The sequence below is a fragment of the Calidris pugnax genome, unplaced genomic scaffold (genome assembly GCF_001431845.1).
Source record: "Calidris pugnax isolate Ruff unplaced genomic scaffold, ASM143184v1 scaffold44, whole genome shotgun sequence".
Taxonomy (NCBI): domain Eukaryota; kingdom Metazoa; phylum Chordata; class Aves; order Charadriiformes; family Scolopacidae; genus Calidris; species Calidris pugnax.
In genome coordinates this window covers 44916177-44933474 of record NW_015094506.1, presented here as the reverse complement: position 1 = coordinate 44933474, position 17298 = coordinate 44916177, and the positions used below count along the sequence as shown (strand labels likewise).

Below are 17298 nucleotides of genomic sequence, written 5' to 3'. Positions count from 1 at the left end.
TTCCTTGAATTAAAAAAAAAAAAAAAAAAAGGCAAGCAGAAATGGTGCTACTTAGCAATGCACAGATGAATACTGATTTTGGCACCTTACATAATAGTGAAGCAGAAAATCCACCTGCAAAGCCTCAACACTTGTCTTCTGGGTCCAGCTACTAAGCCCTCAGATACAAGAGTCAGTGGAACCTCAGACCTATATAGGAATGTACCTGTATAGAAGACACTCTATATCTGTTTTCTGATAAAAAGCACTGCAAAGGAAGGGAATTAGAATGTATAAAGAGGAGGTAAGGATGAAGATTAAATGCCTGTGCAGTTACCTACAGGTTTTGGAAATTTCATAACTGCTCATGCAATATTTTTTTTTTCCCAAGTTTCAGCTCTGAATCACGTTGCACTTGAATCTCAGCTTTCAAAATAAAAACCCCTTCTGTTCCTTAGTGATTGCAAAGAAAACCAAGAGCTGTCAGGAAACGTGAGGCAAATAAGAAAGAAATCAGATTTTTGAGAAGCTCATGTTTGTACATCTCCCTGGTTTGTGAAGGTTTGTGGTTCATTAAGGCTTCCTGGAAAACAAGGACTTCATTTCATAAGTTGACGGGATGGGTCTTCTCTTTCTTCTGGTGTGGAACAAAAAAGGACACATTTTCATTTTTATTTGGTTCTGTAGGTAGTTAGTGGAAAATAGTCAGTTTCTGAAGTAGCCAAGACCTTGTTTATCACAGTATTTTCTTTCATTTTCCACATCCTGCTAGAGTAGCTCCTTTGATGTGATAAAAACAAGAAAAACCTGAGAAAACTTCATCTCAACAAATTGGTATTTTGCACTGAAAATCCCTTCAATATAAAGCTCCTATGATACCAAGGAAATACACAATATCAGGAAAGTCCATGAGAGTGAAGAAAACTAAATGATAGCATTTTTCCTATCTCCAGGCCATCAATAATCTGAGACTTTGCTAGCAATGGGTTTTGAGAAACACCTTGGAGAAGAAAGAGGAGGGACGCACGGTGCTGTAGGAATGACCACCAAGCTCATCGCCGGGGTTTGGTGACCCATCGCTTTGGGAACACCATGAAACAACCACATTTACCTAACTACAACCACGGCGGATGCTTTCCCTAGTGTTGTCTACATGGAGTGAGTCACCGTGTTGCTGAGGGTGCTCGGTCCATGGCACTGGCTGCTCAGCAGCGTGTTCCAGAGACACTCCAAGATGGGTGCTAGGCCACCTGTCCCTGGTCAGCAGTGGAGGGGCAGCAAGGCAAACACCAAGCTCCGCACAACTGCCTGTCAGGAAGATCAGAAAAAAAAAAGGGTATTTTTAATTTTCCTTGAGTTTCTGCTTATTTTTAAACTCTCTGGGACTGAAGCAGCAGCTTGGCTCGCCCCAGCTGCAGGGACTTTGCCTCTGGCGATCCCCTGCCCCACAGTCTCAGAAACCCAGGCAGCCTTTGCTCTTCCCCAGGGCTGGGGTGATCTGAGAGGACGTGACCACAAGAAGAGGACTCCAAATGAGGAGATGTTTCAGTGTCTGAAGCGATGAAATATTTAATCCCTGCTCTCTCTGGGATATGCATCATCACAGATTTACTTATCTGCCGCTCACTGCCAGCAGCAGCTGACAGGGATGATGACAGCTGACATATATTAACCCAGCCGCACAACACAAGCTATCACTCCGGAGCAGAAATCCATCATTATTATTTGAGCACTGAGGAGGTGTCTCAGTTGGTGCCGGGTACCAAACACAGGCAGCACCTGCACTGAAAAGTGGATGCCATTGGGGTCTGTTGGAGGTGAGGAGCCCTTGACGTGACCCTGAGCCCTGGTAGCCCAGCAGGGTCCCCTGAGCTCCCGCTGCTGACCTGGCCATACCCTGATGGAGGAAAATGAGAGGGAAGGATGGACAAAAATCACTTGTTTAGGGGGTGGGAGGGTGGAAGCCTTTATTGGAGCTTTGGTAGAGCTACACAGCAGGAGAGTGCATGAACCCCCATACTAAAGACTGCAGGTGGAGTGAAAGGCGTTACTGTACAGCTCCTCGGGGAGGGCTGCTGCAGATGTAACTCTGCAGACCAGACTTGTTTTCCCATTGTCTAAGCTCCCCTCCTTTTCTTTACTGATGAGCAAATCTATATCAAGGTCTTCTTTATCCAATGGGTTGCTCTGAACTATTGCTGTCTCTGAAGAAGGGTTGACTGATCTTTGAGGAATCCTGGGATTTGGTTTGAGATGGGGTGGGGTTTTTCCCCCTCCCTGTAGTGTTTTCTACCAGGCTGGTTGCTTCTTGCTGTCAACAGCAGTCACATCCTTACATAGAAAGATGGCATTTACACAAGAATTGCCCTTCAGTCATCGGTGGGAATAGCCAAACTAATGGAAAATTGTCCATGTGTGTGTATGAATCAGGTGTAAGGAAGAAGGGGGAAAGAAGCCATCAAGGCTCCTAAGCCCTGGTGCTGTCCTTACACTGTACAAAGTGTGATCCTTCCAGAGCTGCAGATAAGGCTGACTACAGTACCATATGGATGCCATATCTGAGTGTTAGAGAAGGCTCTGATGGAGAATGGAAGCTTGTAGAAAGAGCTGCCCTTCAGACCACTGATGGTCTTCTCACTCCAGCAAGAGACACCAAAGGTTACAAGTGAGGTTTATATGATTAAGGCTTCTGTATTCATGCCTTAATATAGGCAGGCCTCAAGGATAAGGCTAGAAAATACTGGAGATGCTTACAGACTGGTTACCTGAAAAGTTACTTATTTAGTCTCCATCATGAGGGCATCATGTACTGGAGCCATCACCAGGAGAGACTGTGTGCGTGGAGCATAGCAGTGCGTGGAAATGGGACAGTGGGAAGAGCAGAAAATGGCTGTGAGGTGGCACTAGGGAGGTGAAGCAATGCTGGGTGCAGAGGATGGGGAACACCTGTGTCTGCAAGGCCCCTGTGGGAAGCAGGAAGAGGTGGGAGCCCACAGCTTCCTTCCAATGATCAGCTCCCACAGACAGGGGGAAAGCAACACCAGGAGTGACACTCTTTTCATTGCCATCACTGTTACATATGCTCACCAGTTGCTAAATCTCATGTGCCTAAAAACTGCAGGGCTTGCTGGATATGCCAGGTTGTCACCTCTGGGTTGTCACCTCTGGTTCTGACCCAGAGGAGAAGGAGCACAACCAGGACACTGTACCACACCTGTCATTCCAGGCTACTGCAAAACAGCCTGCCTTCCTGCATGCTTTCTAGCTGGCAATTTCCTAACACAGCCCTCCCCTTCCTTCCCTGGGAAGAGTTGGTTTTTTTCTCTGCACTGTTAATCACAGTCTGCGTCCTGTACTGAAAGCTCTTCAGGGCAGGAATCTCCTCTTTTTCTTTTGCAAGACTGCACTTAACACTCCTACAGCAACTCAGGAAAATGTTTAAGGGAATAATATAAATTAATAGCAATAATAAATCCTAATATATTGTCCAGAGTCTGCATAAATTGGTTTTGCAGCAATCCTGCAGGACAGCTGGAAAGGGAAGATGACTGAAACAATGCGTCCAAAACCATGAGCATCCAACACGCTTCTTGCTGCACATCAGGCAGGTTTCCGTGATGGATAGTGTTCACCAAAACCCTGGCTCTCTCCTTTGGCCCTGTCTTTGCCATCTCCCAAATCCAGCCTCTTTTCTAGCTGAAATCACCTAATCCCGTAAAGATTTTTTCATTAGTTTGACATGTAATCTCGTAGCTTTGGAAATTGTCATGGGCCTCAGGCACAGCCCCACATATTTCCTATTTGCCTAGAGAATATATAGCCAGTTAATTAACATTCCTGTGCTCAGGTAAGCTGATCATTAAGCTGCCGTTTTGAAACCTCAGACTAAAGCTTCTCCATATCATCATCTTTCTGATTCCTATAACCATGTAACTTGGCACCTGTGTCTTTCTTGGAGGCAGAAACGGGATCAATGTTCACAGGTCATTAGCAGGTTTTGATTGAGACCAAACATTATAGCAGCCAGCCACTCCCAGAGGAGCGTGTTCTCAGGTTGAAGGACCCACAGCCTTGCTTTGGTGAGACCCTGCCCCAGAGGTGGCCTGGACAAAACCCTCCAGCTGCGGGACCCTTCCCCTCTGTGGTGAGTCCCAGCAGCCAGAGCCCTGCTCCCAGCCCCACCCCACTCATTGAATTTTCTCTTCCCACCAGCACAAAAAGAAAGTTTGGAAAACTTTTAGAAGCCCCTGCATGTGCCTTGACACAGCAGGGAAGCAGGTGGGATTGGTGCTGTGCTCCCAGGTCACACATCTTTGGCACTGGCTGAAGAACGGGGAAATTCATTTCACACAAAGAATATCTGGAAGTTTTTATTATTATAGAATCATAGAATCATATAATCATTCAGGTTGGAAGAGACCCTTGGGATAATCGAGTCCAACGATCTACCCTACTCTACACAGTCCTCCCCTACACCATATCCCTCAGTACCGCATCTAAATGTCCCTTAAACACAGCCAGGGATGGTGACTCAACCACCTCCCTGGGCAGCCTATTCCAATGCCCGACCACTCTTTCTGTGAAGAATTCCTTCCTAATGTTTTATTTATATTATATTTAAATATATATTTAAATAAGATTTAAATTATGCAGCATTTAAGATTCACCAGCATTGATATTTTTTACTACATTTTCTGAGGTACTTAAACTGAACTTCTTGTAGAAGTTTAATTATTATGTGATCATTAAAAATCAGCAAATTATTTCAGGAAATTTCATTCACAGAAATGTCAATTTTAACATGCCAGAATGGCCAAAGAACTGTCATGGCCCTGCTCCTTCCTGTTAGGAGGAAAAACTCATTATATGAATTGGGAAATCATTTGGAGAAATCCGATCTGTTGAAAAAAGAGCAGAGCTCCATTTCTTTCACACCACTAAAATAAACCCCATCGTAGCAGTTTCCATACGCAGAGATCCTGGCTGGCACCTTCAAGCCTCTGCTTCAATATCTTGGCTTTCTCCCAGGGCCGAACTCCTACTCCTTCTGTGCTGCACAGAAACGCAGGCTCAAACCAACATGAAGCCTCAACACCACACTTCAGTCAGGGAGCTTGGGCTTGCTCACAGCCCCCCACAGCCCCCGCTGCCCCTGGGCACTGCCCTCTGCCCTCCCTGACAGCCGAGCCTGGACAAGTAGAGTTTTGGATCAATGTCAATAAGATTTGTTTTTCCAAACTGAAGATACACCAACATCAACTTCTAACATTACCCAGCACCGCATAGGAAAACTCCTGGAAGATATAAAGCTAATAAAGCTAGACATCAACTGTTATTAAGAAAATGAAAAAACCATAAGAGTATACAATGACAATCCAAACATTTTCTGGCCGATCTGCCCAGGATCTCATGGAAGTATCTCCACTGATCCTCAGAGAGGTTCTCAATAAACAAGTATGGATCAAAGTTCATAACAGTTTTTAAATAAAGACGATGCAGAGCTTTCTGAGCAGTCTGATCACGCAGCTTGAAGGATGGTGAAACAAACAAAAATACCTACAGATCCTCTGGGTTCCAGGGGAGAGACTGAAAAACAACTCCAGCAAATGTGCAGAATATAAAGAAAGTAAAATATTTTCTCATTAAGCAGTTAAAGAACAGGAAGAGTTTAGGAATCACTGTTCAGGGACTCCTGTTTAGTGACAGCGATTTATTTGACCATCTGGGAAAAGAAAGACTGCAGCAAACCACACAGAGGAAATAAAAATAGATGAACAACAAGTAACTGATTTTGCTTGACTCCAGCCTACAACTCTGCAGAGCAGGAAGCTACTTCACATGAAAGACGTTATTGATGAAGGCATTTCAGCCTCTCTCCAGTTCTTCCAACAACATACTACATCTCCCATGCCAGCAAACCTGTCTTGAGACGTGACTCCCATCCCAAACTTGCCAGAAGCATCACCAAGTACAAAAGACAAATTGATGAGCCTTCTGGAAAGGGACCATCAGAGGAAGGACCATCTCTGTGATGCTCCACAGTAAAAGAAAACTCTTTAGGAGAAAGAATAGGAGGCTTTTTGCTGTGTTTGTTCATTATGATAAAAATCTTCCTTTTCTTGACAGGCACAGAGCAAATATTGAAATGGAGGAAAATGCTGCCCACTGTTGAGCAGGATCTGATCACTACATCTCAGTGTTTCGGTACCCACCTCGAGCGGACACAAAACCTCTTCTCTTGTTCAGGGCACGCTGCACTGTGCGTGATGGTAACAGAGAGGCAATCGTGCCTGCTGGGGAGGTATGGCCGTGCAGCACCAACCTTTCCAGCTGAGGGACCCAAAAGCTGTTGGTAGTGAGGTGTGGGTAGCAGAGCCATCACCTGAGAGAGCCCTGTTCCCATCAGCCCAGACTGGTGCTGACAGATGGCAAGGATGACAGCTATGACTTTCTCATTCTTTAGATAGGTCTCTCTTCCCTCTCCCTGTTGCTGTCCTCCTGTCTTTCTCACTGACACATATGCATATGTTGCATTCTTGGAGCTGCAATCAAACCAGAGAAAAGCCACCCGAGCCAGGGATTAGGCAGGGTGGCAGGGAAGCTTGAAGCCTGCCCATATAAAGGATTTTGGAGCCTTTCACTGCCACAGGGTTATATTTAGGTGTAGTTGAAGGAAATAAGAAAATTTTCAGGCTCTGGTGAGGTGCCTTGTTTAAACTGCTCTAATCCTGTTTCTCGGGACTTGCAATCAAAATTCACCTGTTCCCCCCGGCACAGTCTCCCTGGCAAGAGCAGCTGAGCTGCCTGCCATACTCATGTCTTCCCACCGCTCTGGCCTGTTCCTTGCAGCTCTACACCCAGGCCAGTCAGCCCTTAAACTTTTGAGCTTATTTTACTGAGCCTTTCTGGGCTGGGGACAAAATCTTAGACCCGCCTTCTGTGAAGTCATTTACTCCCTGGTGAAGATTGTCCTGGTACAACTGCACACCCAACAGGACTAAAAATACCTGTCCTCAAGCTGTGCTCAGGTGAGGTCTTTGACACCCTGTTACAAACAACTAATCCACAACTGCCTAATAATTTGATATTTGAAGATTATCTTCTATGTGTGGCAGTGGCTTCTCTCTTTGTGTCTCCATGCATGCTGTTAATCCCTCTGTGCGTGGTAATTTTAAGTCCAGGATTCACACACCTCACTTTGTCCATCTCAGACTTAGGCCTCCAGTCTCATCCAATGGTCTACAGTCCCGCTGGAGCCAACAGGTGCTCATCCACCCTGGGAAGTGTTGCTGGATGAAGTGAGTCACCTCAGGAGGGCCCTGTCCCTCTCCAGGGACTGCCAGAGACACACACCCAATGCCTGACTGAGAGAGCTGATGTTAGGGGAGATGCACCTCCAAAGTCCACTCTCCATCTTCTCTCTCTTCCCAAAAAAGCTCCACACCTTTCTCAAAATTTCCATCTGGAAAAGAATATGAACTTGAAGAAATCAAGATCACAAACAGGGAGAATGCCTTGATGCTCCACTTAAATTCCCAATATATTTCTCCCTTCATCCTTTGGCATAAGGTGGTCAGACTTAATTGCTCAATCCTTTCTTCTTTTTTAAGTAATTTGTCTTGACAGCCACAGTTTTCTCTGCAGACTTTTGCTTACTGTCATAACAGCTTCAAAAAACCTTCTGTCTGGAGAAAGAAAAGAAAATAACCCAGAAAATAATGTTTCCCTGCCGTGTCACTGTTCTCCCCCTATAGCACACTGCCTACAACCAAACAGCCTCTGAGCTGACAGCCATTTCCTCCTGCCAGGTGTCAGTCTCCACACATAACAACAGAAAAAGGGGGGAAAACAATGTAAGAATAAACTGGGTTTTAAAACTACAAGAATTGGCCAGAGTCTGGCAGGGAAGGGCAAGACCTGGCCAGCAGGGCAGTCACTGGGAACATTAAGTCTGCAAGGAGTGTAGCTTTAGGTCTGCTAATGCACTGGGTTTTTTCTTGTGAATGACAGTGTATGAGTTATTGATGGCAAAGGGCTGTCCAGAGATATGTTGTACACAAATATTCCATACAGCAACCCGGCAAAATTGATCTGACTGGATCCTTCAGCCATTTTTCTGTTTCTTCTTTGCAAAGGATGTCTAAGAAAATGCATTCTATGGTTGACTGACCATCACCACCCCTGTTGCCCTGAAACCGTCCTCTCAGATGCTAGAAATGCCCTTGTGCAGCCATGAACTGAGCCTTCTGCCTGCAAAACAGCCTGGGCATCCTTCTGATGGACATTTAGAAAATTATTGAGTGCTCCTGAAACCATTTTCTACAGCCCTGGAAACATTTTCTACATCCCATGCCCTGGAGATCAGCTGCTGCCACTAACAGAGTGCACAAAATGCTGCCCAGCAGGTCAAATAAGTCCTACTGTTCCACTCAGTTCTGGTTTCACATAGCTTGCGTATCGAATTGGTAAAAACCTTGTGTTTTTTATGTGATTTGATTCTATTTTATTACAAGGAAGCGCTGCAGCAAAAGAGCCAGCTCACACGCCCTTCTGCTGAGATGAGGTTCTCCTCTAATGCCATACGGACAAAGCCATCTCACATTTTCGATCCCAAAGTTTTGTAGAAGTTTTAGTAACTCCCTGAAGGTTTGCTGAGTACTCTTTTCAATCCCTGCCCTCGCAGGCAGGCTTCAGTAGCTGTGAGTGACTGCGGAGCAGGCAGTTGCCAGATCCTGCCTGGTGGTTTGCCAGCAGGAGGAGAAAACGAGCTTAGGCAGCTCTGGTGTGGACAGGTCATTTATCACGTTTTGTTGAGGAGATGTTGAACAGTGAAACACTGAAAAAAGGCTGCTATCAAAATAGTTGGGGAATTTCTGTGCATTCTTCCTTCCATCTCCACGGGGCAGCCTTGTTCCCTCCTTATTCTGTCTAAACTGCAGTGCAGGACTAGGCATCAGGGAGCACAACTCATTCACCTCTGGCCACACAGCTATTTCCAGGATGATCTGTGGACAGGATCTCCAAAGCACGTTAGAGTTTCAGCTTGTGGTTCTTAGGGACATGGTTTAGTGGTGGACTTGGCAGTGCTACTTTAACAGTGTGACTCGGTGATCTTAAAGGTCTTTTCCAACCTAAATGATTCTATGGTTCTGTGACTCAGACAAGTTCGGAGAGGACCGGAGTTGGTGCCCAGCTGTTCGTTGAGAGCACAATATTTGTTGTGGCTCTCCAGGCAATGCATGAGCACCCCCCAATGAGACAGGGCAAAGAATGCTCAATGCATCAAGAGAGAAAAAGCACCCACAGCAGGTAGGAAAACAAGAATACACATTTAAAGGCAAATGGGAATACATGTTATTCCTCTCTCATCACATGGAAAAGAAAATCATTCTCTCAAGCCACTCAAATGGGGTTTCATGTGTTTTAAAGGGAATGTCTTCACAGAAATAAGAGAAGATGGGACACCAGCAGTCCTATGCAGCTGGGCATTGACATGCCTTTCATGCTTTTTAATTACACACATCCAGATACTGCCCAGGCCCTGAATGCATGTTGCTATTCAAATTTTGGGATGCAGTAGCTACAAGTGAAGTTTTAACGCACTTAGCATTGCACCAACCCTGATGTAAACAACAAAACCTTCTCCCTGTGGTTATGAGGATCATAAGCAGGAAGGCGAGAACTCCAAGCACCTCATTAAAACTGAACTTGTCCAAATTTTTTTGGCCTACTGCCTGGGCAGCGGTGTTATCAAAGGTGCCTCAGCATGTCTATTTTCAATTGCAGACCTTCAGCAGAAATGTTTCTCTCCTCCTTCATCTCCTCCCATACACCAAACACAGCACCAGCATTCAGGAGAGATAATGTTGCTCTCTAGGCTAGAGGAATACTGTGGAGGCGCTGGGAAGAAATCTCTGGTGCTTCATTAATTCATGGGCTTCTGCCAGCTCATGTGGTTTTGGAACAGCACCAACTTTGGTGTGACCATGAATTCCAGTTGCTCTTTAGCTCAGTAATTGTGTGTCTTTGGAGATAGCGATAAAAGATTAACTCTTGGAAAGGTGTTATTTTCTAGATGCCACTCAAATAAATGGCAAATAAATGGAAAATGGTATAAATATGGCTGGTGACAATTAATGGTGCCAGGTCTTAAGATTGCTGGAGAGAATATATATTCAGACCTAGAAGGTCTAACTTTCGGTGTATATTTACTGTCCGTGCTGTACAGTAACAGCATGTAAGGGACTACCTGACATTCAGTATGTGCTTTATACCTTGGCAGGGAGCAACCTGGAAATCTCCTTATGATTCATCTTCAAAACAAAGAAATATTGGTGGCCTCTGTTTCTGAGAATGTATATAAATGCTAAAATGCTGCAAATCTCTCCCAGGGTGACTATAACCTGGCTCTGCAGTCAACAGAAGTAACTGCCCTAATTGAACGGGTCAAATATGAATAATAAGCATGCTGTCAGGATGTCAGCCTACCAGGCAGCCTTTCAAGACTTTAAATAGAGAATTTAACAGCAGAGCACCTAGGTGGTTTGGGTAATACGGCTTTCATGAAGACTGCTTTCATTAACTGATTTATAGGCAACAGCAATAGAAAAGGGTAAGTAGCTCTAAGAAAAGAAACTTCAAGGAGTCAAAAGCCTATGATGTGATACAAAGTGGGCTGAGGGATGTTGGATGCGAATGACTCATTTCCACCTTATCAACTAGGCACCTCTGGCATTTATTAAATTTCATTTCCATGTGTATAACACCTGTGTGCAGAATTTGTCAAAAGAATTAATAAAGGTTTTAGTATTTTACAACCCCAACACTGAGTACTGCTGGAAATCAAATAAGCGCTATTAAGGATTTGAATAACACAGGCACATCAAAGAATGACTAAAAACAATTGCAAGAAATGGTTCGTTCAGTTTTATTCAGTTTAGATTGTTCGTAGGCATACCAGGGCACATGCTCCTTGACATGCAACTTTGGCTTTCCCTGGATTTTGGTTTCACCACCTATGGATTGTTTAAGAGGCTCAAAAAAACTGACACCTTACTTAGCAAATAAACAGATTGGAGGCTCAAGCACTTTTTCTTTCTAGTCTTTTATTTATTAGTGTTACTTCCCTATATTAATAATTACCATATTCATTACATTAATAACCATATGAGTAAAATGTACCCAAATTCCCAACTCAGATCATTTAGAATAGATTTTATTTATCACAAATATGTTTTAAAGGGGGAAAGGAGCTATCAATGGCAATTTTTTCTTTTGCAGTTGGAAAGTACCAGTCCCCTTACATGCTTACATCATAAAAATGTTTATGCCACAGTGAACACTACATTGTGTATTCATTTTCTGACAAAAGCGAAACATCCATTCATCTGCTGCAGGTCCTTCCTTATCTCACCTTATGCTTCTTGCATAGCTTTCTTGATACTCTCTACTCTCACCAACACTAATTAAAAGTGTCTTCTCTGTGCAATACATCTGGGCTACAGATGCGTGCTGAACACGTGTGGGCTATAACTAGTCAGAAAACTTCCTCCCAAACAAACTTTGCTTGAAAAATGTCAATTTGTTGGACGTTGATGGTGGAAGGAGGAACCCAGGGTCCAGGGCAGAAAGTTTAGCCACCACCAGGCTCCCCGGTTCTCGAGCATCCCGAGCTCTCAGGTCTGGGCTGCTCCAAGGCGTCACTCTCCCTGGTGTCCTTGGGTGAATTATCAGCAGGCCAAGCCACCCACAAGAGTCCAGGCATGTGAGGAATCAGTGGGAATAGGAGGTGGCTGTGCCACATAACGTGTGTGTGGATATTAAATATTTCTGTTTTCTTACAGGAACATTTTTAAGAATTTCTAGTTCTGAAACTCTTAGTTCGCTGCTATTTCACAATGAAACCAGTTCTTTTTCTTTTATGTTTGCAAAAATTGTGATTTCTCCCAAGCTCTGCATTCCAGCAGTCTCCTGCAGAGGCCCCTGCATTAAGATGAGGGGAGTGGGGTTGCTGCCAAAGGGCTCCACAGTTTTGCCCAACTGACCAAGGGGAATTTAGCTAATGGTGAATTTGAAGAGCTCATTTGGTGTATGAACCTCCTGTTCAAGGCCAAAAGCAGTCATGTTTGTATTTGCATGTATGTGGGTACCTGTAAAGAGAGTTTCTCATTAAGCCCCTGTTCCCATGTGCTGCCTCTCCAGCGCTGATTTACAGGCAGTCACCTCCAGCAAGGAGGGGGAACCCTCCTCACCAGTGTCTGCTCTCCTGTGTCCACAGCTCTGTTTGCAGTCTGTGGAAACTGGGTGGGTGAGAATCAGTCTTTAAGAGAGCATTTGGGTTGCAAACACCTCTGTACTCATTGGGGTCGGCTCCTTCAAAATTTAACACAAGGTATTATTTTATCTTGTTTATGAATGTGGACTGTATGCTCAGGGGAATGAAAGACATTATTGATAGAGAACAAAAATGTCAGGATTTTAACTTGATTCATGATATTCATCTAGCAAATGTCATTCTTGCCCCATACACGTTGTAACTTTATTTTCATATTGTTCAAACTTTAAATGAAACAATCTCATTATTTTGACTTCCCGTGTCGATTAGCTGATGAAAAATGATTTTTAAGAATTCCAGATTACAAATCCTTGTCATATCTGAAGATTAAACTTGTCGTTTTTCATGATAAATGGAAATGCAAATAATGAAGTGTATTAGAATATTGATCAGAGGCTCGCCCCGAGCCAAGCACAGCGTGAACGTCTGTATGTTTGTTGGCAGTAAACCAGCTTCTCTCTTCTCTCTGTTTTGCACAGTCCTACTAAGCCAATCCTCACTAGAATGAGCACAAAACAAAACGAATAACAGCTTTTGTACATCAACATTAAAATGGGAAGAAGCTTGGGAAAGGGCCTCCGACAGAGAAGAACGCTGACAAGTGCAAAAATGCCTGATGGGTAAGCACCACCTTCTAGACATAGATCAGCCAGACATGGAAGTGATTTTCAGAAGAGAAATGCAATCATGGATTACACACCAGCTCATTAGAAACTGTTGCTGAATACAGCATCCAGAAGACATGCATGAAAAGTCACATTTGGGGAATAAATTAAAAGGGATGTAGTTGTTGCTAGATAAACATATGTAATATATATGCATTGAAGAGGTTTGTAAATGTCATTTTTTTTATTCGGACAGAAAGCAAAAAGCTTTAAAACCTTTCACAGTAGTGAGGCAGTTAACTCCAGACTATTCCTATCCCAGTAGCCAAGAAGCTGATAGAACATCTCTCTTAAATTAGCATTTATAAATAGACTCTCTGAATGTTTCCATCACCTAGTGGAAAAAGCATAACTTTTACTGCTACATTGCTGCACTTCATTTACTTCACTGTATAATATGTTGACTAAAACTGTAAAGCTTCTCAATTTTTACTGCATATGTGTTCCAATTAATCTGTGTCTGTAACAAACTTAAGACTGAAAAATGATTTCTGACCTATATTCTAGTTCTATGAAGCATATATACTATAAGATACGTCTGACAATGTCATAATACTATAATTTCCCAAGACACATAGAATTGTTGTATTTGAAGTGACAAAATAAAAACACTTGATTTCTTTTTTAATAGGAGAAAGTAATTTACCCCTTAAATGTAACATGCAGCTGCTCGTGGCAAGGGCATTTCTATTCTTTTCCTTGTTCTGCCATATAACCACTGAGTGACACTCTCTGGCCCAGAGTCAGGCGAGGTGATCTAACAATCCCTTCTGCCCTTAATACCAAAATTAAGAGACTAGTAAGCAAATGCACATTGCAAATAGCTGTGTGAGGGCTGGGTGCACAGAGCCCAGGGACACCAGTGGGGCTGGTGCTTCCCTCTGCAGGGGCTCAGCAGGTCAGTCCCCAAAGGGCACCATCATCTCCAGAAGCCACTGAGCAGTAAAACAGCGGGGGGAGGCACAGGGTATGAAGAAAAACCTCCTAGTGAAAGGCCTGGATGCCAAGCACCAGACACAGAGCAACAGGGGGAAGCAGGGACCCCCCTCCCCTCTGCTCCTCTCCAATACCTACCAGCACGGCACACGTCTCCTCCTGGCTCAGGACCAGGCAGGAGCACGCTGCTCCCTGCATTATTTCCACCCTCTTCTGCACATCGCAGCTGAATCCAGCCCAGAATGAACACTGCAGCACTGATTTTTTTCAGATTTTTTTTTTAAACCTGTTGCTTCATTCTTTGGCTTTTAGGGGAAATGGCAAAAATAATAATTCATTCCTAATGTTGATAACAAATAACACAATACACCGAAGACATGATTAAAACATGAGTTAAAACTGTTTTTTAACTATTGGCTACACAACACAAGTTATCCCAGAATTTACTGCATGAAACTAATAAAATTAGTTTTATTTTTTAATGAAAAATTCTCTTTAAGCAAACTGTCAATAAATAAATGCAAGGAATTAGAAAATTCTTTTATTTAACTACCAAGGTACCTTTGTGGTGCTGCTTGTTTTAGAGACTCAACACTGATGTGGATGTCTACCAAGTAAATTTATGTGTGAATCTGGGCAGCATTTTTTTAAAAAGATTTTTTTAATCCAGATCTGCTCTTGTAACTCCCCAACTTCTACCAGATCAGCGTGAGAACTGGTCAAAAATCCCACCCAAATCAAGCAATTACTGTTAACTTATTCCCAGTACTTGTTACTGACGGGAAGGGGATGGAAGGTAAAAATCAGTCAGTTTACACATGAGGCTGCATGAACTCATGAAGGTCCCACTTCAGACAGGTTTTTAAGCCTACTATTAGTCCAACCAGTGTCAGCTGGAAGATGCTCATCCTTAAGGACCGGGTACATTCATTCAGGAGTCCCCGTTAAATGGTCTCCCAGCGAAGCCTGTCCTCACTCACTGCTCCTGTTGACTCGCAGCCAAGCTGTCACCTCAAAATCCTGTGAAAGAGTTTGCTATCTGGATGTGCTAATGTATCACTGTCTTCATTTGCTCCTTTAGGTTTACCTCTATCCCAAATTATTGCAGTCATGACACTTTTCCTGCAACAGAAATCACCAAAACAGGGTTTCTCTGTACTGTATTATTTTGTTATGGACTACTAAGTTTTGCATCATGGTGAATGGGTAATCTATACATACACAAATGTTGCTTAAAAAAGTGTCATCACCAGACCTCGCAACCCTGCCAGGGTAGCTCAATGAAAATTTGTACACAGTCAGAACAGGGGACATACCAGGATGTACATCACTAAATGTTAACTCAGTATGAATAGTATGTTTTATCTTTTTAAATGTTACCATTTTTCCATCCCACTCCATTGTAACTGTCAATTGTAATTTTTTTTAAGTCAACAAACTGTAAAGAAAACTGTTGAAATACCTGATTTTCTGTAAAAAGTAATAACAACAATAATTTTTGTTACTTTAAAGTATGCTTGGTATTAAAGTACCTAATAAAGTTCAACGATGAATTTTGTAGCATACTAAAATAAAGTGTGATAGTGCTTTTCTCCAGCTCATCCGTGGTAACAGCTGCTGTTGTTGGGATTACTGTCCTCCTTCTAAACAGTGGCCACCTCCTACACACCTGTACCGACACAGATCCTCAAGGTGTACAAAGTCCAACCAAAATCTAGTCCCTTAATGAGTGCAGGGATTTGTGTGCATAAGTCAAATTCACAGTAAAATCATCTTATTGGTAAGTCATCTCCATCCTTTGGCACCTGACTATATGGGCACCAATATAACGTTCCTGATTATTTTGTTTGGTATAAAATTTAGCTTATAGAGTGTGTAAACTATTTAGGAGTTAATTATAGTTAAATAGAGAACTTCCAGGTGTGTAGGATGCTGGAGTGTTGTTCATTTTTATAGGCAACACATTTCGGTTATTCCTAAATAGACTGGAAATCTTGAACAAATTATTTGAATGGCACAATAAAAGTCAGAAATTGATTGCCCCTAATTTCATTACATGAAGTTACACTGAGGGCAAAATTCTTGCAGCCATCAGGGAGTGCCACAGATATACATCATCCCAAAACTTGCACCAAGAGGAAGGTACTTCCTTGTCAGATATATACTGGATTTGCCTCCACGATGCTGATGCAGTGGTATCTGCATTTGGAGATGATCTAGAATTGATTGTGCCTGGGGACCAATTATTCCCAAAATCCCAGGCTCTGTCATATTTCCATCAAAACCAAGGTTCAGCTTCACTCACACCATCCAGTTTCCCTTGTTCTAGGTAGTAAAATGTAATGCTCGGGCCAGCAGCTTTCTGTCCATTTTCACTCTGCTAGTCTGATGTCCATCAAACACTTAAAAGTTTTAGTAGTTTCAGCTGATTCTGTGAGGATTTGAAATGGAATAATAACTAGAAAAATTAAAATAAATTTTAAAAGAAATTTAAAAGTAATTTTAAAATCCAAACAGATTGGTCCTGAGTAGTTTATACATTGAAAAGCCAGCCATATGCTGAGTACCTTCTGAGGAAGTGCCAAAAAGCAATATAGTTTTTTCCTCATGTGCTAAAGTCTAGAGGTTTACACATTTCTCCTTTCCAAGGAGCTCTGTGCAGAAGGGAATGGCTTTGCCTGCTGTTGGCGTAGCTGGCAGTGCCTGCGTGCATTAGCCTTACTTGCAGCCATTCCACCTTGATCTGTGATCCTCCTTGGCTTACATTAATGTTTTGAGAAGAGGCTTTCATGGAAGACCCAAAATTCTGCAGAAAGGAGAATATGTAGTTTAAAAATTCATGCTCTTCCCTTTATATCAAGCAATGTTAATCCCATGCTGCCGGGTACACGAAGCCAAGGCTTGCAGTGATCAGATACTGCCGTGACACTTTCTATTACCCATCTGTCTCTCTTAAATTTTTGCTTAGTGTTACTTCATACTGCCTTCTGAAATGCTTTTTGCATTTTAAAAAGTAAACTGATATATCCTACCCTTCTTCCAGATAGTCTCGCCACACTGCTGTGGGCAGTTACAGCTTCTCCACTTCACAAGGTGACGAGGGAAGTATTGCCTGTACAAGAGCCAAATTTCTGGAGAATAAAATATAAGCTCATCAACTCCCAAGAGGAGCTGTGGCCCCTAATTGCCTACGAGGCACTAAAAAGCTCCTCTCCTTTTGGAGCGATTTCAATAGCTGCTGTAAAACATTTCCCGAGACCACCAGTGCGAGACTGGCCTCCAAGTTTGAACATCAGCTCAGTCCCCTGGGAAAACAGCCTGGAAGGAAAGACACTCCGAAAAGCTAGGAGCTGAGGCTGAATTTACCTCCACAATTTGGTTTTA

At 43.1% G+C, this 17298-nt stretch overlaps 1 protein-coding gene across 3 annotated transcripts in view; it reads left to right on the top strand.

Moving 5' to 3' along the window:
• Nucleotides 1–15485, top strand: part of LHFPL3 (lipoma HMGIC fusion partner-like 3) — a 249776-nt gene extending 234291 nt beyond the window's left edge. For all 3 annotated transcript variants that reach the window (XM_014963168.1, XM_014963170.1, XM_014963169.1), the window contains one exon: nucleotides 12793–15485. In XM_014963168.1, coding sequence (XP_014818654.1) covers nucleotides 12793–12821 — 29 coding nt within the window. In that variant the 3' untranslated portion in view covers nucleotides 12822–15485. The remainder of the gene's footprint in view (nucleotides 1–12792) is intronic.
• The last annotated feature ends 1813 nt before the right edge of the window (nucleotides 15486–17298 follow it).